The 20,625-nt window shown below is 36.0% G+C and overlaps 1 protein-coding gene across 5 annotated transcripts in view; it reads left to right on the forward strand.

Annotated features, from left to right (window-relative positions):
• Positions 1–20,625, forward strand: part of PLAAT1 (phospholipase A and acyltransferase 1) — a 28,348-nt gene that overhangs the window by 4,600 nt on the left and 3,123 nt on the right. For 3 of the 5 annotated variants that reach the window (XM_064366927.1, XM_064366930.1, XM_012448943.2), the window contains exons 2-3: positions 10,045–10,183; positions 15,830–16,095. In XM_064366927.1, the coding sequence (XP_064222997.1) occupies positions 10,045–10,183; positions 15,830–16,095 (405 nt within the window). Of the gene's footprint in view, positions 1–5,728; positions 5,863–9,168; positions 9,384–10,044; positions 10,184–15,829; positions 16,096–20,625 lie in introns of those variants that run through there. The other 2 variants (XM_064366929.1, XM_064366928.1) reach the window with 2 other exon arrangements.

Genomic DNA, 20,625 nt, shown 5'->3' on the forward strand with positions numbered 1-20,625 from the left:
AGCTCTCCTGATGCAATCACCTCTTAAAGGCCCTATCTCTCAATACGACCACATTAAGCATTCAGTTTCAACATGCATTTTGGAGGGGACATTCAAACCATAAGCACATATACATCATCTCACCAATTTATCATTTTTTGTGGTGGTGAGAATGTTAAAAATCTGTTTTAGCAATCTTGAAATATGCAATACATTATTATGTGTGGTCAACATGCAGTGCAATAAATCACTAAAACTTTCTTCAGTCTAATGGAAACTTTTTACCCTCTGATCCACTTCTTCTGTTTCTTCATTCCATCTTCTGTGTCCTCATTTTGTACTCTGTTTCTATGAGGTCACTGTTTTTAGATTTCACATGTAAGTGAGATCACACTGTAATTCTCTTACTGCTTCTGGCTTATTTCACTTAGCACGATGTTCCTCAGTTCTATCCAATGTTGTCACTAATGACAAAATTTCCTTTTTGAAAAAGACTGTATAGTTATTTCATTGTATATATATACCACTTTTTAAATTCATTTATCCATTAATAGACACTTAGGTTGCTTCCATATCTTGACTATTATGAACAATGCTAAAATGAACATGGCGATGCAGATATCTCTTCAACATACTGGCTTCAATTCATTTGAACAGATACCCAGAAGTGGGATTTCTGGATGATATGGTAATGCTACTTTTAGTTTTCTAGGAAACTGCCATATATTTTCCAAAATGGCTATACTAATTTACATTCCCACTAACGGTGTACAAGGGTTCCCTTTTGTCTACATCCTCACCAACACTTGTTATCATTCATCATTTTGATAGTAGCCATTCTAACAAGCATGAGGTGATATCTCATTGTTGCTTTCATTTGCATTTCCCTGATGAATGGAGATGTTGAACATCTGTTTTATCTACCTTTTGGCCATTTGTGTCTCTTCTTTTGTAAAATGTCTGTTCAGATACTTTGCACATTTATTAATTGTTTTCTTGCTGTTGAGTTGTGTGAATTCCTTATATATTTTGCATATCAGCCCCATATCAAATGTGCAGTTTGCAAATGTTTTCTCCCAATTCATATGCTAGGAGAATCCTAATGTCATCAGCAAACAGAGACATACACTTCTTCCTTTCCTGTATGAATGCCTTTTATTTCTTTTTTGTGCCTAATTGCTTTAGCTAGGACTTCTAGACTACGTTCAATAGCTGTAGTGAGAGTGGGAATTGTTGTTTTTCTAATCTTCGAGGAAAAGCTTTCAACTTTTTATATTTGAGTATGATGGTGCCTGTGGGCTTGTCATATATGGCCTTTATTGTGATAAGGTACATTCTTTCTATGCCTATTTCTTGAGAGTTTTGCAGCATGAATGGGTGTTGAATTTTGTCAAATGCTTTTTCTGCATCTATTGAGATACTTGCTTGTTTTTTCTTCATTTTATTAATATGGTATTCTTTCTTCCTCCCCTCCCCTCCCCTCCCCTCCCCTCCCCTCCCCATCCTGTCACCCAAGCTGGACTGCAGTGGTGTGATCTCAGTTCACTGCAACTTCCGTCCCCAGCAGGCTCAAGCTATCTTCTCACCTCAGCCTCTCAAGTAGTTGGGACCACAGGCACATGCCATCATGCCTAGCTTTTTGTATTTTTGTAGAGATGGGGTTTAGCCATGTTGCTAAGGCTGGTCTGGAACTGCTGGGCTCAAGATACCCACCTGCCTCGGCCTCCCAAAGTGCTGGGATTACAACTGTGAGCCACCTTACCTGGCCCGTATTTATTGACTTGTATATGTTCAAACATCCTTCCATCCCAAAGATAAATCCCACTTGATTTTGGTGAGTGATCTTTTAAATTTACTGTTGAATGCAGTTTGCTAATATTTTGTTAATGGCCTTTGCATTTGTGTTCAGCAGGTATATTGGCCTGAAGCTTTCTTTTCTTGGGGTGTTCTTGTCTGGCTTTTGTGTCAGGGTAATACTGGTCTTATAAAATAAGTTATGAGGTAGTCCCTCCTTTATAGTTTTTTGGAAGAGCTTGAGAAGGATTGGTATTATTTCTTGAATGTTTAATGGGATTCACCTGTGAAGCCACTGGGTTCACAGTGGCTTTCCTTTGGTGGGAGATTGTTTATTACAATTCAATCTCCTTGTTCATTGTTGGTCTACTCAGATTTTCTGTTTCTTCCTGATTCAGTCTTGGGTTACATGTTTCTAGGAATTCATCTGTTTCTTCTGTGTTATCCAGTTTGTTGATGTATATGTGTTCATAGTAATCTTTTATGATCTTTTGTATTTATGGGATATTGAAAGGAGTTAGCCAGCTTGCTTTAGGCAGACAGTGAGGGAGGGGTCCCCAGAGAACCTCTGACCTGCCCCACAAGTGTTTACACCAGATGTTTTGTGCAGATAAGGGAACTTGTACAGGGGGATTGCCTAAACATGCCCACAGCGGCCTAAGGGCCGGCATGCACACTGGGGGAATATAGTGGAGCCACCAGAAATTCACATCTTACACAGATAGGGAACTCAGCCTCATCAGGTTATATATAAAGCCCTTATAGTCAACTGTGATGGGGCAATGAGCAACCTGCTTTCAGGACCCCTCTCTTTGCTGAGAACTTTTGCTTAATATATTCTACTCCAATCACTCTTCAAGTGTCTGCCTAATTATTCCTGGTCATGAGACAAGAACCCAGACCTAGCTGAGCTAAGGAGTAAAAATCCTGCATCAATATCAGTTGTAATGTCTCCTCTTTAATTTTGGATGTTGTTGGAGTTTTTTCTCTTTTTCTTTCTTTGTCTCAAGATACTTTTAAATGTTCCTTTTAACTTTTTCTTTGATTCATTGGTTGTTCAGGGGCCTGTTATTTAATTTTCACGTATTTGTGAATTTTCCAAGATTCTTCCTGTTACTGATTTCTAGGTTTATGCCATTGTGGTCAGAACAAATACTTGATATGATTTCAGTCTTCTTAAAATTGCTGAGATTTGCTTTCTGATCTAATATATGGTTTACCCTGGAGAATACTCCATGTACACTTGAGAAGAATGTATATTTTATTGTTGTTGGATGAAATTTTCTGTAAATATTTGTTAGGTCCATTTGGAATAAAGTATAGTTCAAGTCCAATATTTCCTTGCTGAGTTTTGGTCTAGATGATCTGTCCAATGTTGAAAGTGGGACATTATTGTATTGCAGTTCATGTCTCTCTTCAGATCTATTAAAACTTGAGTTTGACTATATACTTACTTTTACTGGTGAGTTTTTATTTTTATATATTTTCATGTTGCTGCTTCGTGACATTTTCCTTCACTGTGAAGTACCCCTTTTAGTATTTCTTATAAGGCAGGTCTAGTTGTGATAATATCCTTCAGCTTTTGTTTATCTGAAAAGTTTTTTTTTAAAGCTCCCCTTCTTCCCTTCCTTTTTGAAGGACAGGATTGCTGAGTATAGTATTTTTGGATAGCAGGGTTTTTTTTCTTTTAGCTCTTTTAATATATCATCTTATTCCCTTCTGGCCTTCAGGGTTTTTGTTGAAAGATCTGATTGGAGGGGGGTCCCCTTTTATTTAACAAGCTGCTTTTCCTTTACAGCTTTTATATCCTCTCTTCGTCTTTAACTTGCCACAATTGATTATAATGTATCTTGATGTGGTTTGCTTTGGGTTCATCCTGTTAGGTGTTTGTTGAACTAGATCTGGATTTGTTTCCTTCCCCACACTTAGGAAGGTTTTTGCCATTGCAGTAGATTCTCATTCAATGTTCATAGGTTCTTGAAAACCACAACTTTAAGCAAAATGATTTAGAGCAGGTTTTTGAATAACATCATTTTATTAAATGGCATTTAATTATGTTGATGAGAAAAAACTCCTTTCATTCTGTCATTTTGCTTAAAGTCACAGTTTCCAAGAACCTATCAATGACATTAAATGAGGACTTGCTATGTTGCTTTGAATATATTTTCTGTTCCTTTCTCTCTTCCCTTTCTTGTACATATATAATTTACATATTCTGTTTAATGTTATCTACTAAGTCCGTTAGGCTGTTTCACTCTTTTTTCTTTTCAGTCCTCAAGTTATGATTTACCAGTGACCTATATTCAAGTTTGCTAATTCTTAATTCTTATTTCTGCTTGATTTATTGATTTATTCTACTGTTGAACCTCCCTATTGGAATTTTCACTTTAGTTTTTATATAATTCAGTTTGATTGTTTCGTATTTTTTAATATCTTAGGTCTCATTGTTGAAGTTCTCAGTTTTTTCATGCATTACTTTCCCTACCTCAATAAGCATTGTTATGATGGCCCTTTTGAATTCCCCATCAGATAAATCACATATTTACATTTCATTAGAGTCAATTTCTGGATATTTATCTTGTTCTTTTATTTGGAACATATTTTTATGATTCTTCATTTTCCTCCATTCTCTGTGTTGTTTTCTGTACATTAGATAAAAGAACCACCTTTCTTAGTCTTGCAAGACTGGTCTTGTGTAGGAGATATTCCTTTCCAATCAGCCTGATCAAATATTTTTAGAAGCTGTTAACTTCTTTGTGCTTGTAAAATCTGCTATTTTTATTCTTATTGCCCCCCTACCCAAATTAAAGAGTTCAAGTCATTGCCTTGAGAGAGGTGGGATAGAAGCCAGTCCCTTGAAATGCAGCTGGAGAGACTGAGGTGTTATGTGTTCCAGTTTCTTTTTTCTTTGCAGAGAAGCTTAGAGCTAGAGTTTAATCTCCCACTCATTCTGCCCTATATCAAGGAGAATGTCTGAGGCGGATGTCTATACTCTCTATAGACTGCTCACATTGAACCCTGAGAGACTGCTGCTGAACGTTTTCAAGTTAAAAAAAAAAAACAAAACACCTTTTTTGTTCTTTGTTGTCTAGGAGACTCAGAAGTGCAGAGCTCTGTCAACTCCCAGACTAGGAGCCAGTCCCTTGCATGAAGGCTATAAAAACTAGGGCACTCCATGTCTGCAGAAACTACTCCTAGGGAAAGTCTGCAGATCTGGATTTCTTGTTGGCACAAGCCAGAGAAAAAGGTATGGGGGGAGTGACCACTATCCTGTTTGAACAAGCAGAAATCTCACACCCTCCTGTCAGGGAGAAACTTCTGGTCTAGAGTTATTACTAAAGGAAGCCATAAAGGAAGGGGCAGAGAGTGCCCACTTTACCTTTTATACATGAAGAAACCCCCACCTCCTCGCCTTTTTCCAACTGGAGTTTAAAGGAGTTTATTTCTAGAGCAAGCCAGGGGAAAAGGTGTGGGAATGCCATCCTTCCCATTCTTGGTGGCAGAGGTCTCCAGTTTCTTTCAACAGAGAAATCACTGGGCTGGGATTGTTATTGGAGCAAGCAGGGGAAAATGTACAACGAGTGCCTATCTCCTGTTTAAGCAAGAAGTCTCAGATCTTTCTTGCAGAGGGAGTCTTCTAGTCTGGAGTTATCATAGAAGCAAGCCAGGAAAGAAGATCCAGGAATGCCCTTTTTGCTTCTCAGGCATGGAAAGATCCTCCCCAACAGCTTCACTCTCTTGAGAGATTGCAGGAATTTATTTCAGGAGCAAACCAGGGAAGAAAGCATGATGAAAGGGTGGTACCATCTTTCCTGTTCTTGCTGGAAGAGGCCTCCAACCTCTTTCCTTTGAGAAATTGTATGGCTGGAATTGTCACTAGAACAAAGTAAGGAAGAAGGTGGGGATGTTGTCCTTATTTAGGCTTGAAGAGGTTTATTCTTTATTTGCTATATAGGCTCCCAGATGCTGGTGTATTGGAGACCAGAACCACATTGAACTACTGGAAAAGGAGTCAGCCAAACCCTTTCCAGGGAGAGACTGGAAGCTGGGCTGACCCTGGGCATTATAGCAGCTGACAGAACTTGCAAGGTTTAAAACCTCCCTTTGTTTTTTGTGTTTGAGGGAAATCCTCCAATGTGTTGTCCCTACGATTTCTTAGACACAGTGATTTAAGAGCCAAGCCCTTTGAAAGTGATGGTAAAAGCTGAACGTTAGGTGTTTGGCACAAGCCCCTCATTCCTTGGGACCATGCTAGGAGTTGGGGTTTCCTTCCTGATTATAAGACTCTGTGTACAGGGTGGGGTTTGTGCATGAGTGTAGCTTTACTTTTCCTACCAGTTTTGACATGGATATTTTCTTCGTTGTCTAGGGTGTAGGAGTCTTTCAGCTGGATTCTGCCTTTCTTTTGGAGAGAATTGATCTGTGTGTAGGTGTTTCCTTAGTGTGTTTGTGGGAGAAGGGATAGCTTCCTATGACACTATTTTGCTGAGGTTTCCTTATTGCGGATATAATTTGCATTTTCCTAATAACTAGTGTTTTCCTTGACATCTGTGTATCTTCTTTGGTGAAATGGGTCTTCATTCTTTTGCCTACTGTATTTATTAGTGTTTGCATTACTATAAAGGAATATTTGAGATGGTAATTTATAAAGAAAAGAGATTTAATTGGCTCATGCTCTGTAGGGTGTACAGGAAGCATGGTGCTGGTATCTGCTTCTAGTGAGGGCTTCATGGTGGAAGGCAATGGGGGACCAGGTGTACTCATGATGAGAATGGGAGCAAGGGGTGATGGGAGGCACCACACTCTTTTAAACAACCAGCTCTCTGGTGAACTCACTCATCACCAAGGGATTGGCACTAGCCATTCATGACGGATTCATTCCCATGATCCAAATACCTCCCACCAGACCCCACCTCCAACACTGAGGATTACATTTCAACATGAGATTTGGCAGTGATAAATATCCAAACCATACAACCTACATTCTAATTGTATTGTTTGTTTTTTTATTGTTAAGTTTGAGGAGTCCTTTATATGTTCTAGATACTAGTTCTTTCACAGATATGTGGTTTGCAAATATTTTCTCCCACTCTGTAGTCTGTCTTTTCATCTCAACAGGATCTTTTGTAGTGTAAATGTTTTTAATCTTAAGGACTATCAATTTACCAATTTTTCCTGGTAAGAATCATACTTTTGGTATCAAGTCTGAGAACTCTTTGTCTACCCTAGACCCTAAGAATTTTTCTCCTATGTTTTTCTCTCTAGTTTATAGCTTTACTTTTACATTTCAGTCTGTTATCCATTTTGAAATAATTTTTGTATAAGGTATGAAATTTAGATCAAGGTTTGTTTGTTTGTTTGCCTATGGATGTCCAATAGTTTCAGCACCAATTGTTAAAAATCTTTTATATAATAGTGGATGACCTTGACTAGTTAAACTACCTACCTGGTTTTGTTTCCGTTGTCTAAAAAATGAGGAGATTGGACTAGGACTAGACGGGTATCATTTAAGCTGCATTCCTAGAAGTTCTGGGGTCCCAGAAAGCCTCATTAAGAGCAGCAATGGGGGTGAGGAGTGAGTAGGGCTCTCATGCTGTTCCTGACTTCATCCAGGGAAGTGCTGCTTTTTATGTTTTATATTTTTATGGTTCTATCTGATATGTGTTTTGACATGGTACCCACTTCTATAAACAAGTTTGGAGACCCTTAGATTAAATAATATCTGAAGTACCGTCCTGTAGTCCATTACTATGATTCTAAGTGTTCAGGATCATAGCTCACTTTTCAACTTGCATATTAGCTTTCAGTCTCCTTTGTTAGATTATTGAGGGGTTACTCATGTGAAACCATATTTCTCTTTATAAATATGATAGAATTTATGAAATCAATTAACAGTTTGTGAATCAATTTATATGTCAGAAATTGAAAATTTGTTAAATATATTAGAATTTTACAGTTGAATCATTTATTTCACAGAATTATTATGCTTGGAAGAGAGCATAAGGAGCTAAAATCCTACATAAACCATGTACCAATCTCAATCTCTCTCTTATCATCCACCTGTCTAGCTCTTGCCAATTCACAGAGCATTTGCAACAGTATTTTACCAAAGGGTTACTTGCAGCTCCCAAAGGGTTACTTGCAGCAGCTTTTTACCAGCTCCTTAGGGGTTACTTGCAATAGCTTTTTGAGATTAAACAAAATTGTGATTAAATGCTCATACCTATTTTCAAAATGAGGAAACAGACTCAGTTCCAGTGACCTGCCCAAAGTTACAGAACTAACAAGTATCAAGTAGACAACAAAGAGAAGAGCTCACATCATTAATACCTAGTCCAGTTATTTTCCTTCTATAGTTTATATATTAGGGTTTCAGTTGATATTTTCCAAAAGTTGGTATTTGCTACTTTAGCTTTTTATCTGTAAAGTGGGATAATAACATAACACACTCAAATAGTTGTGTGTGTGTGTGTGTGTTTTCAATTAAATAGGATTGAGATAGTGCATTTGAAAAAAATACGCTAGAAAGTGCTCCCTGTTCAAATGGTGGTTATTATTATACACTTTGGCTGCATCTGGGAATCCTAGCAGGCAGCTTTGTGTGCTTGCTGATTCCTATTCATAGGAAATGTGTTTGTTTATATCACAGTGTATTATCTATTTTTCCTTTTAATACCCATGTGGCCAAATTGCGAACTGCCATATTAATAATACACAAACATATTTGAGAGGGTGGTTAGACTTAATGGTTTCCATAAAGTTGTTTTAATAGTTATTTTTCAACAGATGGACAGCTTACATTTGGCCACATTTCTGTGACAGTGTGATGATTGAAGTTTTCAACAGATGGCATACAAATACTTGGGAAAACACCCTTCTAATATTAATTGTTATAAAAAAGACTTTTAGATTGCCAGAAAACTGATAGCTTGTATTCCCAAGTCCTTAGTCTCTGCTATTATAATTATAATTTAGATGATTTGGAAGTTTTTATTTCTGGCACTTGGATTTATTTTGTAAATGAGCATATATAGCTGCATTAGAGTGAAATGATGAGGAACACCCTGTTGTCAATTAGAGATTCAACATAGATACAGCATTTAAATCCTCCTACAGTTGATAGATGTACATAATCTCCTCTTGCTGAGTCATTCTACTTCTATATGATACATATAAAATATAACCTTCCATAAGAATCAACTGTCAGATACTTATATGTTCTTTCTAAAAGTGTTGACTTAAAAAAAACTTACCAAACTTAGAATTTTCAAACATGTTCGTCAATGTGATGAACTCCCCAGCCTTCCAAGTTGTTTTGCTTCTGCTGTTGACTACCTAGCATGGCTTCTGGAATCAGTAAGTGAGGAATCTGACAATAAGTGGGGCAGGAAGGAGAGGCATGAAAATCTGTGGTGGCATTTATGATTGTTATAATGACAAAGGACATTTACTGATAGTTAGCGGGTACAAGCCAGAGTACCTATATCTGCTACACCACACAGTAAGGTTTTAAACAAGAAAGAAATATTCCATGTCATACATTAATTTGAACATCTGGCTGGACATCCATCTGAGCCTGGAACCCAACTCTGCTTAAATGAAATGAAAGAGTAGGTTTTGTAATACATGGTATTTTTGCAGAGCTTTAGTATTCACAGAATATTAAATATTAGCATCCACCTATACCTCTGCTCCTTGATTTTACTATACTACTATATAACAGGCTGAAAGACTTCTGATCTGATTTTATTGATCCTAAATTCTGACTGTTTTATGCTAAGTAAGTCCAAGCATATAAACACTTTTTATATCTTTTAGTATAGTCATGGACTGAGCATTTACTTAGTAAACAGGTATTATAAATTTACTTTCCTGTTTCTCCTTTTTATCCTAAATAGGGCATATTTTAATATTTAATCCTTGATATTTTAAAATTCTGAGCAAGTTATATTATCCATGCTTTTCTAGATTTAAAGAGAAAATTAAAGAATGCTTGTTATTATAAAGGGGCTCTGAAATTGATCAGAACAAGAAGCATTACTATAGAAAATTAAGTAATACAAGACAAATTATTTCTCTACTTGTCTCCTTGTGCACACATTATTCAGTGTTGAAATCATTCAAAGAAAAGGACAGGATCATGATTCTAAGTCTTTAATATGGAACGTAGTCTCAAGAAATTCGGTATCATTCTGCTTTTATGAATGTCTTAAACTGGTTTTCTTTTGGCAAGTTGTATCAGCTAGATCTTCTTTGTGTTTGTCATTGCAGATGGCATTTAATGATTGTTTCAGTTTGACCTACCCTGGCAACCCCTACCCAGGAGACTTGATCGAAGTGTTCCGTCCTGGCTATCAGCACTGGGCACTGTACTTGGGTGATGGTTACGTTATCAACATAGCTCCTGTAGGTGAGGTTTATTTCCAGTCGCTCCTGGGAGCAAATTTTTAGTGTTCTTGTTACAGGAAGGAATCATGGGTGAAATAATAAAACAAAATTGAAATAAAATATAGAAAGCAGATAAATCCAAGTAATCTAGGTTTAGAGAAGGATATTCTAAAACCAAAGCAGCATTGAAGAAATCACAAAGGCCAATTCACATTAAATTTTAAAACCTCTGAATTTAAAAATTTTTAAAATCACAATTAAAAAGTAACCAGCTGGAGAAAATATTTAAATGTCTTTATGTATCGCACAAATAGGTTATTTTGATTCATTCAACACCTATTTATAGATTACCTAGTATGGTCTGAATGCTACTTGTAAGTGCTGGGGGAGACAGGCATCTCCATGCATGGTGGAGTTTACATTTTAGTAAGGAGGGACAGACCATGAGCAAGTTACAGAAATGTTAAAATTGTGATAAATGATACAGAAAAAATAAGAAGGTAGGATGACAAGTGCTGGTGGCGGGTGGTGGTGGGTGGAGGTACTATGGTTTTAAGTGAAGTGGTCAGGAAAATTTCATAAGAAAGTGACATTTAAGGAAAAACTTAAAAGAGGTAAAGAAACCCGTCAAATGCTTTCTGGAGAAATATTATCCCAGGTCAAGGGGCAGCAAACACTAAAACCTTAACAAACAAATGGATAAAGAATTATGAACAATTTGTAAAAGAGGAAAGCCAAAAGCTAATACACCTTTTGAAAAAATTTCAACTTTCTGGCCTAGGAATTGTGAAATAAACCAATGAAAGATTTCATGCCTATCTCATTAGCAAAGCTTAAAAAGTGATAACAATCAGTGTTAAGAATATAGTGAAATGAACATAAATGTATTGTTGATGTTAATATAAATTGAGAATGTTTTGCACAAAAACTATATAACAGGATGTGTTGAAAGTTTTCAAAGGGTTCATATTCTCTGACCCTGTAATTGTACTTCTAGGAATCTATTCTGGGGAAATATTTAGAGATGTAGACAAACATTTCTGTACAAGGATATTCACTTCTGTGTCATTTATAATGGTTTAAAAAGTAGCTAATGGCATATGTTCAATAGGAGAAAGTTAAATTATGATTTAGCCACATAATATAAATATTATATAGCATTATTAATTATAATATTATCTAGTATTCTTTACTGAGGAATCTTCATTGCTTCACTGAGGGAAACTGCAGAAAGAGTAGAGGTGGTGCTGGCCTCAGAGATGCCTATGTCTAGGGGTTCAACCACTATTTAGACTCCCTGTCACACATCCCTATTTTTGTCTATATGCTGTCTTCATTTTCCCAGACTACGTCTCTTTAAAAAACTGAACTGATGACATAAGCAGCTTTAGGTTCTGTCTCTTAGGTTATTTAGAACCAACAGGAAAGAGCTAACTGTAACTACCTGTTACAGTTAAAGAATCATGGAGACAGACTCTAATGGCTCCAGTATGAGTCCTATGTTCATTGCTGGACTATCACTGTGCCCAAGAAAATGAAATATTATGACTGGCCCAGACAGAGTTTTCAGGAAGAAGTAGGCAATGGTAGGATTTGGTGTTGGATAGATAAAGATAACAGCATCTGTAACAGCCATTAAAAGTCTTACATCTGGACATGTTTTATTGCAGGGAAGTTGGTCTTAATATAATATTTATTTGAAAAAGATTAACCACATGCTTAATCATAAAGCAAGTCTCAATAAATTAAAAAAAAAAAAACTGAAATCATACCAAGCACCCTCTTGAACCACAGTATAATAAAAATAGAAATGAATACAAAGAAGATTTCTCAAAACTATACAAAAATGTGGAAATTAAACAGTGTGGTCCTGAATATCGATGTGTGATACTTAATACTGAGTGTTAACATGATTGAATTAAAGGATACAAAGTATTCTTCCTAGGTGTGTGTGTGAGGGTGTTGCCAAAGGAGATTAACATTTGAGTCAGTGGACTAGGAGAGGCAGATCCACTCTCAATCTGGGTGGGCAACATCTTATCAGCTGCAAGTGAGGCAAGGATAAAAGCAGGCAGAGGAACATGGAAGGATTACACTAAGTCTTCTGGCCTCCATCTTTCTTCCGTGCTGGATGCTTCCTGCCCTTGAACATGGGACTCGAAGTTCTTCAGCTTTTGGACTCTTGGACCTACAACTGTGGTTTGCCAGGGGTTCTCAGGCCTTTGGCCACAGACTAAAGGCTACACTGTTGGCTTACCTACTTTTGAGGTTTTAGGACTCGGACTGGCTTCCTTACTCCTCCACTTGCAGATGGCCTATTATGGGACTTCACTTTGTGATTTGTGAGTCAATACTCCTTAATAACTCCCTTTATATATACATCTATCCTATTAGTCCTGTCCCTCTAGGGAACTCTGAAAAATACAGGTGGAAAATGAAATCAAGGCAGAAATCAAAAAGTTCTTTGAAATTAATGAAAATAGAGATTCAACTTACCAAATCTTTGGGATGCAGCTAAATCAATGTTAAGAGGAAAGTTTATAGCACTAAACACTGTCATTAAGAAGTTAGAAGGTTCTCAATTTAGCAACCTAACATTGCACGTAGTGGAACTAGGAAAAAAAAAAAGAATAGACCAATCCCAAAGCTATTAGGACAAAAGAAATCTAAAATTGGAGAAAAACTGAAAGAAATTGAGATACAAAAATCCACACAAAAGATTAACGAAACAAAGAATTTTTTTTTGAAAGGATAAACGATTGATAGACTGCTGTCTATAGCAAAAAATATCCAAATAAGTGCAATCAAAAATGACAAAGATAACATTATAACCAGTCCTACAGAAATACAAAGGGTCCCTAGAGACTACTATGAATACCTCTATGCACACAAATTAGAAAATTTAGAGGAAATGGACAAATTTCTCAAACACACAACCTTTCAACATTGAGCCAGGAAGAAAATGAAAACCTGAACAGAACAATAACAAGTTCCAAAATTGAATCAGTAATAATAATAATAAAAATTTACCAACCAACAAAAGCCCTGGAGCAGATGGTTCACAGCCAATTCAACAAGGTGTACAAAGAACTGGTACCAATCCTACTGAAACTATTCCAAAAACTCAAGGAGGTGGGGGCTCCTTTTGAACTCATTCTATGAAGCCAGCATCATCCTGATATCAAAATCGGGCAGAGACACACAAAAAAAGAAAACTTCAGGCCAATATTCCTGATAAACATAGATCCAAAAATCCTCAACAAAAAACTAGCAAACAAAATTTAGCAGCACATCAAAAAGTTAATTCATAATCAAGTAGACTTTATTCCTGGGATACAAGATTAGTTCAACATGCACAAATCAATAAATATGATTCACCATGTGAACTGAGTGAAAACCAAAAACCATATGATCATCTCAATAGACTCAGAAAAAGTCTTTGATGAAATACAACATTGCTTTATGATAAAAACCCTGAACAGAGGGTTGGAACATACCTCAAAATAATGAATCATTTATGAGACAACCACAGCCAACATCATACTGAATGGGCCATTCCCCTTTGGAACTGAAACAAGACAAGGATGTTCACTTTCAGTATCCCTGTTCTACATAGTACTGGAAGTGCTAGCCAGAGCAATGAGGCAAGAGAAAGAAATAAAAGGCATCCAAATAGGAAAACAATAAGTCAAATTACCTCCTTTTGCTGAATATATGATTCTGTACCTAGAAAGCCCTAAAAACTCCACCAAAAGGCTCCTGGAACTGATAAACAACTTCAGTAAAGTTTCTGGATACAGAATCAGTGTACAAAAATTTATATAACAATAACATTCTAGCTGAGAGCCAAATTAAAAACAATTGCATTTATAATAGCCCCAAATAAATAAAATACCTAAGACTATATCTAACCAGGAAGGTAAAAGATCTCTACAAGGAGAACTATAAAACACTGCTAAAAGAAATCGGAGATGAGGCAAATAAATAGAAAAACATTCCATGCTCATGGATTTGAAGAAATAATATCATTAAAATGTTCATATTGCCCAAAGCAATCTACAGCTTCAACACTATTTCTATCAAACTACCAATGCCATTCTTCACAGAATTAGAAAAATATTCTAAAGTTTATATGGAACCCCAAAAGAGCCTGAATAGCAAAAACTAAAAAAAAGCTGGAGGCACATTACCCAACTTCAAACTCTACTAGAAGGCTATAGTAACCAAAACAGCATGGCACTGGTACCAAAAGACACACAGACCAATGGAACAGAATAGAGAACCCAGAAATAAACTCAAGCACCTGAAACCATCTGACCTTTGACAAATGCAACAAAAATAAGCAATAGGGAAAGGCCTTCCTATTCAATAAATGGTGCTGGAATAACTGGTGAGCCATATGCAGAAGAATAAAACTGGACCCCTACCTTTCACCATGTGTAAAAAATTAAGATGGACAAAAAGTTTAAATGAAGAACTCAACTATAAAAATCCTAGAAGAAAACTTAGGAAAAACCCTTCTTGATATCAGCTTTGGCAAAGAATTTAAGTCTAAGTCTCCAAAATGAATTGCAACAAAAACAAAAATTGGCAAATGGGACCTAAATAAACAAAAGAGCTTCTCCACAGCAAAATAAATTATCAACAGAGTAAGTAGCCTATAGAATAGGAGAAAATATTCATAAACCATATATCTGACAAAAGTCTAGTGTCCAGAATTTATAAGAAATTTAAATAAATAAACATGTAAACAATAATCCAATTTAAAAATGGGCCAAGACAGAAACAGACACTTCTGAAAAGAAGGCATTCAGGCAACCAATAAATATATGAAACAATGGTCATCATCACTAATCATCATAGACATGCAAATCAAAACCACAATAAGATACCATCTCACATTAGTCAGAATGGTGATTATTAAAAAGTTAAAAAATAGCAGATGTTGTTGAGGCTGCAGAGAAAAGGGAATGTTTATACACTGTTGGTGGGAATGTAAATTAGTTCAGCCACTGTTGAAAGCAGATTGGAGATTTATCAAAGAGCTTAAAAGAGAACTGCCATTAGATCCAGCCGTCTCAGCACTGGGTATATACCGAAGGGAAAATAAATCATTCTACCAAAAACTACATGTACTTGAATGTTCATTGCAGCACTATTCACATAGGAAGGACATGGAGTCAGTCTAAATGCCTATCAGTAGTGAATTGGATAAAGAAAATGATACACACACACACCACGGAATACTATGCAGCCATGAAAAGGAAACCATGTCCTTTGGGAAGAGCTGGAGGCTATTATCCTAACGAAACTGATGCAGGAATAGAAAGCCAAATACCCCATCTCCTCACTTATGAGTAGGAACTGAACATTGAGTACACATGGACATAGAGATGGGAACAATAGGCACTGGGAGTATTAGAGGGAGGAGAGAGGAAGGTGTGACCTGAAAAGCTATGTATTGGGTACTATGCTCACTACTTGGGTGATGGGATCATCCATCTCCAAATCTTGGCATCACAAAATATACCCATGTAACAAACTTGCACACGTACCCTCTGAATCCAAAACAAAAGTTGAAATGCCAACATTTTCAAAGTCTTTAGATGGCATTAGAGTTGATTGGACTGGGTCACTGTACCTTGCTAACCAGAATTCTCCTTTATAGATGGCATTCCTGCATCATTTACAAGTGCTAAGTCTGTATTCAGCACCAAGGCCTTGGTGAAAATGCAGCTCTTAAAGGATGTCGTGGGAAATGACACATACAGAATAAACAATAAATACGATGAAACGTATCTCCCTCTCCCTGTGGAGGAAGTCATAAAGCGGTCAGAGTTTGTAATTGGACAGGAGGTGGCATATAACTTATTTGTCAACAACTGTGAGCATTTTGTGACATTGCTTCGCTATGGAGAAGGAGTTTCAGAGCAGGTAAGTTTTCTTTAGGAGATATTCTCCCATTGAGAAAAGAATAACTGTTGGCTATGATAAGGTTCTTAGGTCTCAATCCAAATGAAAAGAACCACAAAATACAAGAATACTGAAGGACATGGAATGGACTTGAGTTGTCCAAGGTTCTGCAATAAGTTATAACCAAACTGAGACTCAAACATGGATATTATGAATTTTGGGCTAGAAGGGACTTGAAGTAGAATCAAGACCATAGCATTCTGTCAGTCTTACTATCTTTAGTCTTTCTTTTTTTCCTATTACTTCACCATACAGTAGTCTCAAATCAGTGCCCTCATATACCGAAAAGAATATGATGGAAAGGATGTTGACTTAATTTTGAGTGGGAGCTTATTTACCAATATCACAGATGATTGTTCTTAAATTCTTTTTCATTGGTGAACAGAGGCTAACTAATGACATATCTTAGTGGGTTTGTGAATGTTTTCTCTTTCCTTGCAATTGCTAATTTCAATGAGATTTTGTGCTTTTAAGTAGATCCTTTGATTCATGAGCTTTTGGATGACTTTTGATAGATTAATTGACTTTATTTTTAAAATACTTTACAATTCTGTCGGTTACTACCACTGTTTTGTAGTATGACAGATTTCTTACTAACGCATGCTTAATTGTCTTTTCCCTACCTGTTGTCCCACCAGTCCAGTAAACTGAAGATGTATTAAGGTGATAGAAGAGAATGGATATATAAAACCATAATCAAAAGAAAGTTCTCTTTATCCAAAATACGTATAAAAGTATTCATTTAAAATATTAAAATATGAACAATAATTTAATAGATTAAACTCCAGGGAGTTGTTAACTATGAAAACTTTTTAAAAAACAACAGAAAATTTGAAGAATAATACCACAATATTTTAATAATTCAAATTTATTGAAGATTTCCAGTATTTTGAAATGACAGATCAGTTATGCATTTCTATGCTAAGTAAGAAATGAGGTTATAATTCTTTTCACAAAAGCTTGGAAAAATGGCATCTATAAGAAGGCTAGCAAAGCCTCGTGTTATCTAAACCCTTCACTTCTTGAGCCTAATTTTTCAAAATCCTACTTGTCCTGCCCTAGACCCAAGATTCAGATTTATTGTGGTTTTGATTTGCATTTTCCTGATGGCTAATGATGTTGAGCATCAGTATATGTGCTTATTGGTCATTTGCATATCACCTTTGGAGAAATGCCCATTAAGATTATTTGCCTATTTTTTTTTTTTTTTTTGATGTTGTTGTTTTTGAGATAGAGTCTTGCTCTGTTGCCCAGGCTGGAGTGCAGTAGTGCAGTCTGGGCTCACTGCAACCTCTGCCTCCTAGGTTCAAGCAATTTTCTTGCCTCAGCCTCCTGAGTAGCTGGGATTACAGATGTCTGCCACAATGCCTGGCTAACGTTTTGTATTTTTATTAGAGACAGGGTTTCACCATGTTGGCCAGGCTAGTTTCTAACTCCTGGCCTGGTGATCTGCCCACCTCAGCCTCCCAAAGTGCTGGGATTGCATGCGTGAGCCACTGTGCCTGGCCTATTTGCCTGTTTTTAAATTGGATTATTTGCCTTTTTATTGTTCAGTAGTAAGTTTTCTTTATGTATTCTGGATACTGGACCCTTTTCAGATACATATCTAGAAAGTATATTTTTCATCAGAGAAATAAAATATATATTTTTCATCAGGGTAATGCCAGTCAAAACCACAATGAGATTTTGCTTCACACTGTAAGATTGCTATAACACAAAAGATGATAACAAGTGTTGGCAAAGAAGTGAAGAAATTTGAACTCTCATGCACTTCTGGTAGATAAGTAAAATGATATAACTGCTTTGGAAAACAGTCTGGCAATTCCTCTAAAATTAAATGTAGAATTACTATATGACTCAGCTGTTCTAATCCTAGATATATATCCAAGATAAATGGAACATATGTCCACACAGAAATCTGCACATGAATGTTTATAGCAGTATCATTTCTAATGGTTGAAATGTAGAAATAACTTAAATATCCATCTAATGGGTCATGGATAGACAAAATGGGGTATATCCATACAGTGGGATATTTTTCAACAATAAAAGAACTGAAGTGCTGCTACATGCTACAGTATGGACCTTGAAAACATTATGCCAAGTTGCCTACTTAGCCAGTCATAAAAGACTGCATATTATATTATTTCATTGATACGAGATGCCTAGAATAGAGAAATCTGTAGAGACAGAAAATAAATTAGTGGTTGCCTGGGGCTGACGGGTTTGAGGCAAGTGAGGGGAGGCTGCTAAAGAGTAAGAGGTATCTTTTTGGAATGATGAAATGTTTCAAAATTGCGATTGTTGAACAAGTCTATGAATATACTAAAAAACATTGAACTACATTATTTCAGCAGGTAAATATATGGCATGCTAATTAGATACCAAAAAATTTTTAAAAAGGTTTGGGAAAATGGGAGATAGAACATAATGAAAGGCTATATTTGTTTTCATTAGGAAATAATTGGAAATTCATTCTCATTAGGAAATGTATTAACATAATGAATGTTCTGCTCACACATAACAATAAATCGCTTTTGAGCTAGAACATAGAGGGTACACACAAATTTCTGCTCACTTTTGCACTGAAAATTAGTGGTTTAGATAGGAAATAGGTTCCATTCCTCCTCTTCTTTGTTAATGGCAAAGTTGATCACTGTACTAACCAAGCAATTTTTATTTGTTTACTTATTTTATTTTTGGAAATGAAGAGATGTTAGTCAAAGGGTAGAAAATTTCAGTTATGAAAGACAAATAAATTCTGGAGATGTACTGTACAACATAGGGCCTATGATTAATGATACTACGTTGCCTACTTTAAAATTTGCTAAGGGGGTAGATCTTGTGTTAAGTATTTTTAGCACAAAAGGAAAAACAACAACAACAAAAGAAATAACAAAACCAACAAAGGGAGTGGGAGGAAGTTTTTGGAGGTAATGGAAAAGTTTATGGCATTGATTGTGATGATGGTTTCATGGGGGTATACTTATCTCCAAGTTCATCAAGTTGAATACACTAAATATCTACAGCTTTTTGCATGTCATTCTTCAATAAAGTGGTTAAAAATAAGCAATATTCAAAAAAATGTTAAATAAAAAGAGATTAGAGCCATCTTCTTACTTGACTATAACTTGTAGTCCGTCATCATTTCACCTTTCATATCTAGACCCAAGACCCATGAAAAATGAATTTTTCTTCAACAAATAGTAGAACCTGTTTCTGGCAGGTTCTGATGAAGAAGATGCAGTGACAGCCTTAAGAGCCTACCTAAGCTTTGGTGTTCATGGACCTGAGTGAGAACCCCATCTTTACCATTATTAGTTGAGTGTCCTTGGACCCACTGTTTATCAGTCTTCTAATCAATACAAGTCATTTGAAAGATTATGGAGATATTTGAGGTCTCTCAGCATACTGTATTATGTATTATCCATCCCAATAAATAGCATGCACATGGTGGATATTACTTTTCACAATAGTGTCCAGGAATTTTATAGATCTTTGTTAGTATAGTCAATAAAATCTTGATTTAACAGCAACTGGATTATTTACTACTATCAATAATAGTATTACTACCAATAATAACTAATATTAGATTAGCTTTTTGAATCTCTTTAAACTTAGGGTCATTGAGCTTAGAAATGTTTTATTAGGGAATGGCAATGTATTTTTCAAGTTTAAAAACTAGTAATGCATAAAAAATTTGAGAAGGATAGGATTATATTTTCATCTTTTTTTCTTCGTTGTGCCTTACTGTATTTGAAAAAATTTATGATGATTCAATTTTCTAGAGCAGTTTTTAGCTTCATGGCAAAATTGAGCTAAAAGTATAGAATTCTCTCCTCCTCCCCCACTGAATATAGTCTTCTCCATCATCAACATCTCACATCATTACCATACCTTTGTGAAAATCGATGAACCAACATTAACACATCGTTATCAACCAAAGTCCATAGTTTACATTAGGGTTCACTGGTTGTGTCATGAATTCTATGGTTTGGACAAATTTAAAATGACACAGTCCACCATTATAGTATCATAAAGAATAATTTTTCTGCCCTAAACTTCCTGTGCCCTACCTATTCATCCTTCCTTCTCTGCAAATCCCTAACAACCATTGACTTATTTTTACCTTCTCCATAGTTGTGCAGTTTGCAGGATGTCATGTAGCTGAAATCATGTAGTATGTAACCTTTTCCGATTGGCTTGTTTCATGTAATCATATGTATTTAAGGTTTCTTTATGTACTTTTGTGGCTTCATTGCTCATTTCTTTTTAGCACTGAATAATACTCTTATTTCCTTGATTAATCACAATTTATTCACCTACTGAAGGACATTTTGGTTGCTTCCAAGTTCCGAAAAAAATGAATAAAGCTACTATAAACCTCCATGTGCAGGTTTTTGTGTGGACATAAGTGTTCAGCTCCTTTGGGTAAGTACCCAGGAGCATGATTGCTAGATAATATGGTTAGAATATGCTTAGTTTTATAAG

The sequence above is a fragment of the Aotus nancymaae genome, unplaced genomic scaffold (assembly GCF_030222135.1).
Source record: "Aotus nancymaae isolate 86718 unplaced genomic scaffold, 86718_ANA_hifiasm-v0.15.2.pri h1tg000067l, whole genome shotgun sequence".
Classification (NCBI taxonomy): Eukaryota; Metazoa; Chordata; class Mammalia; order Primates; family Aotidae; genus Aotus; species Aotus nancymaae.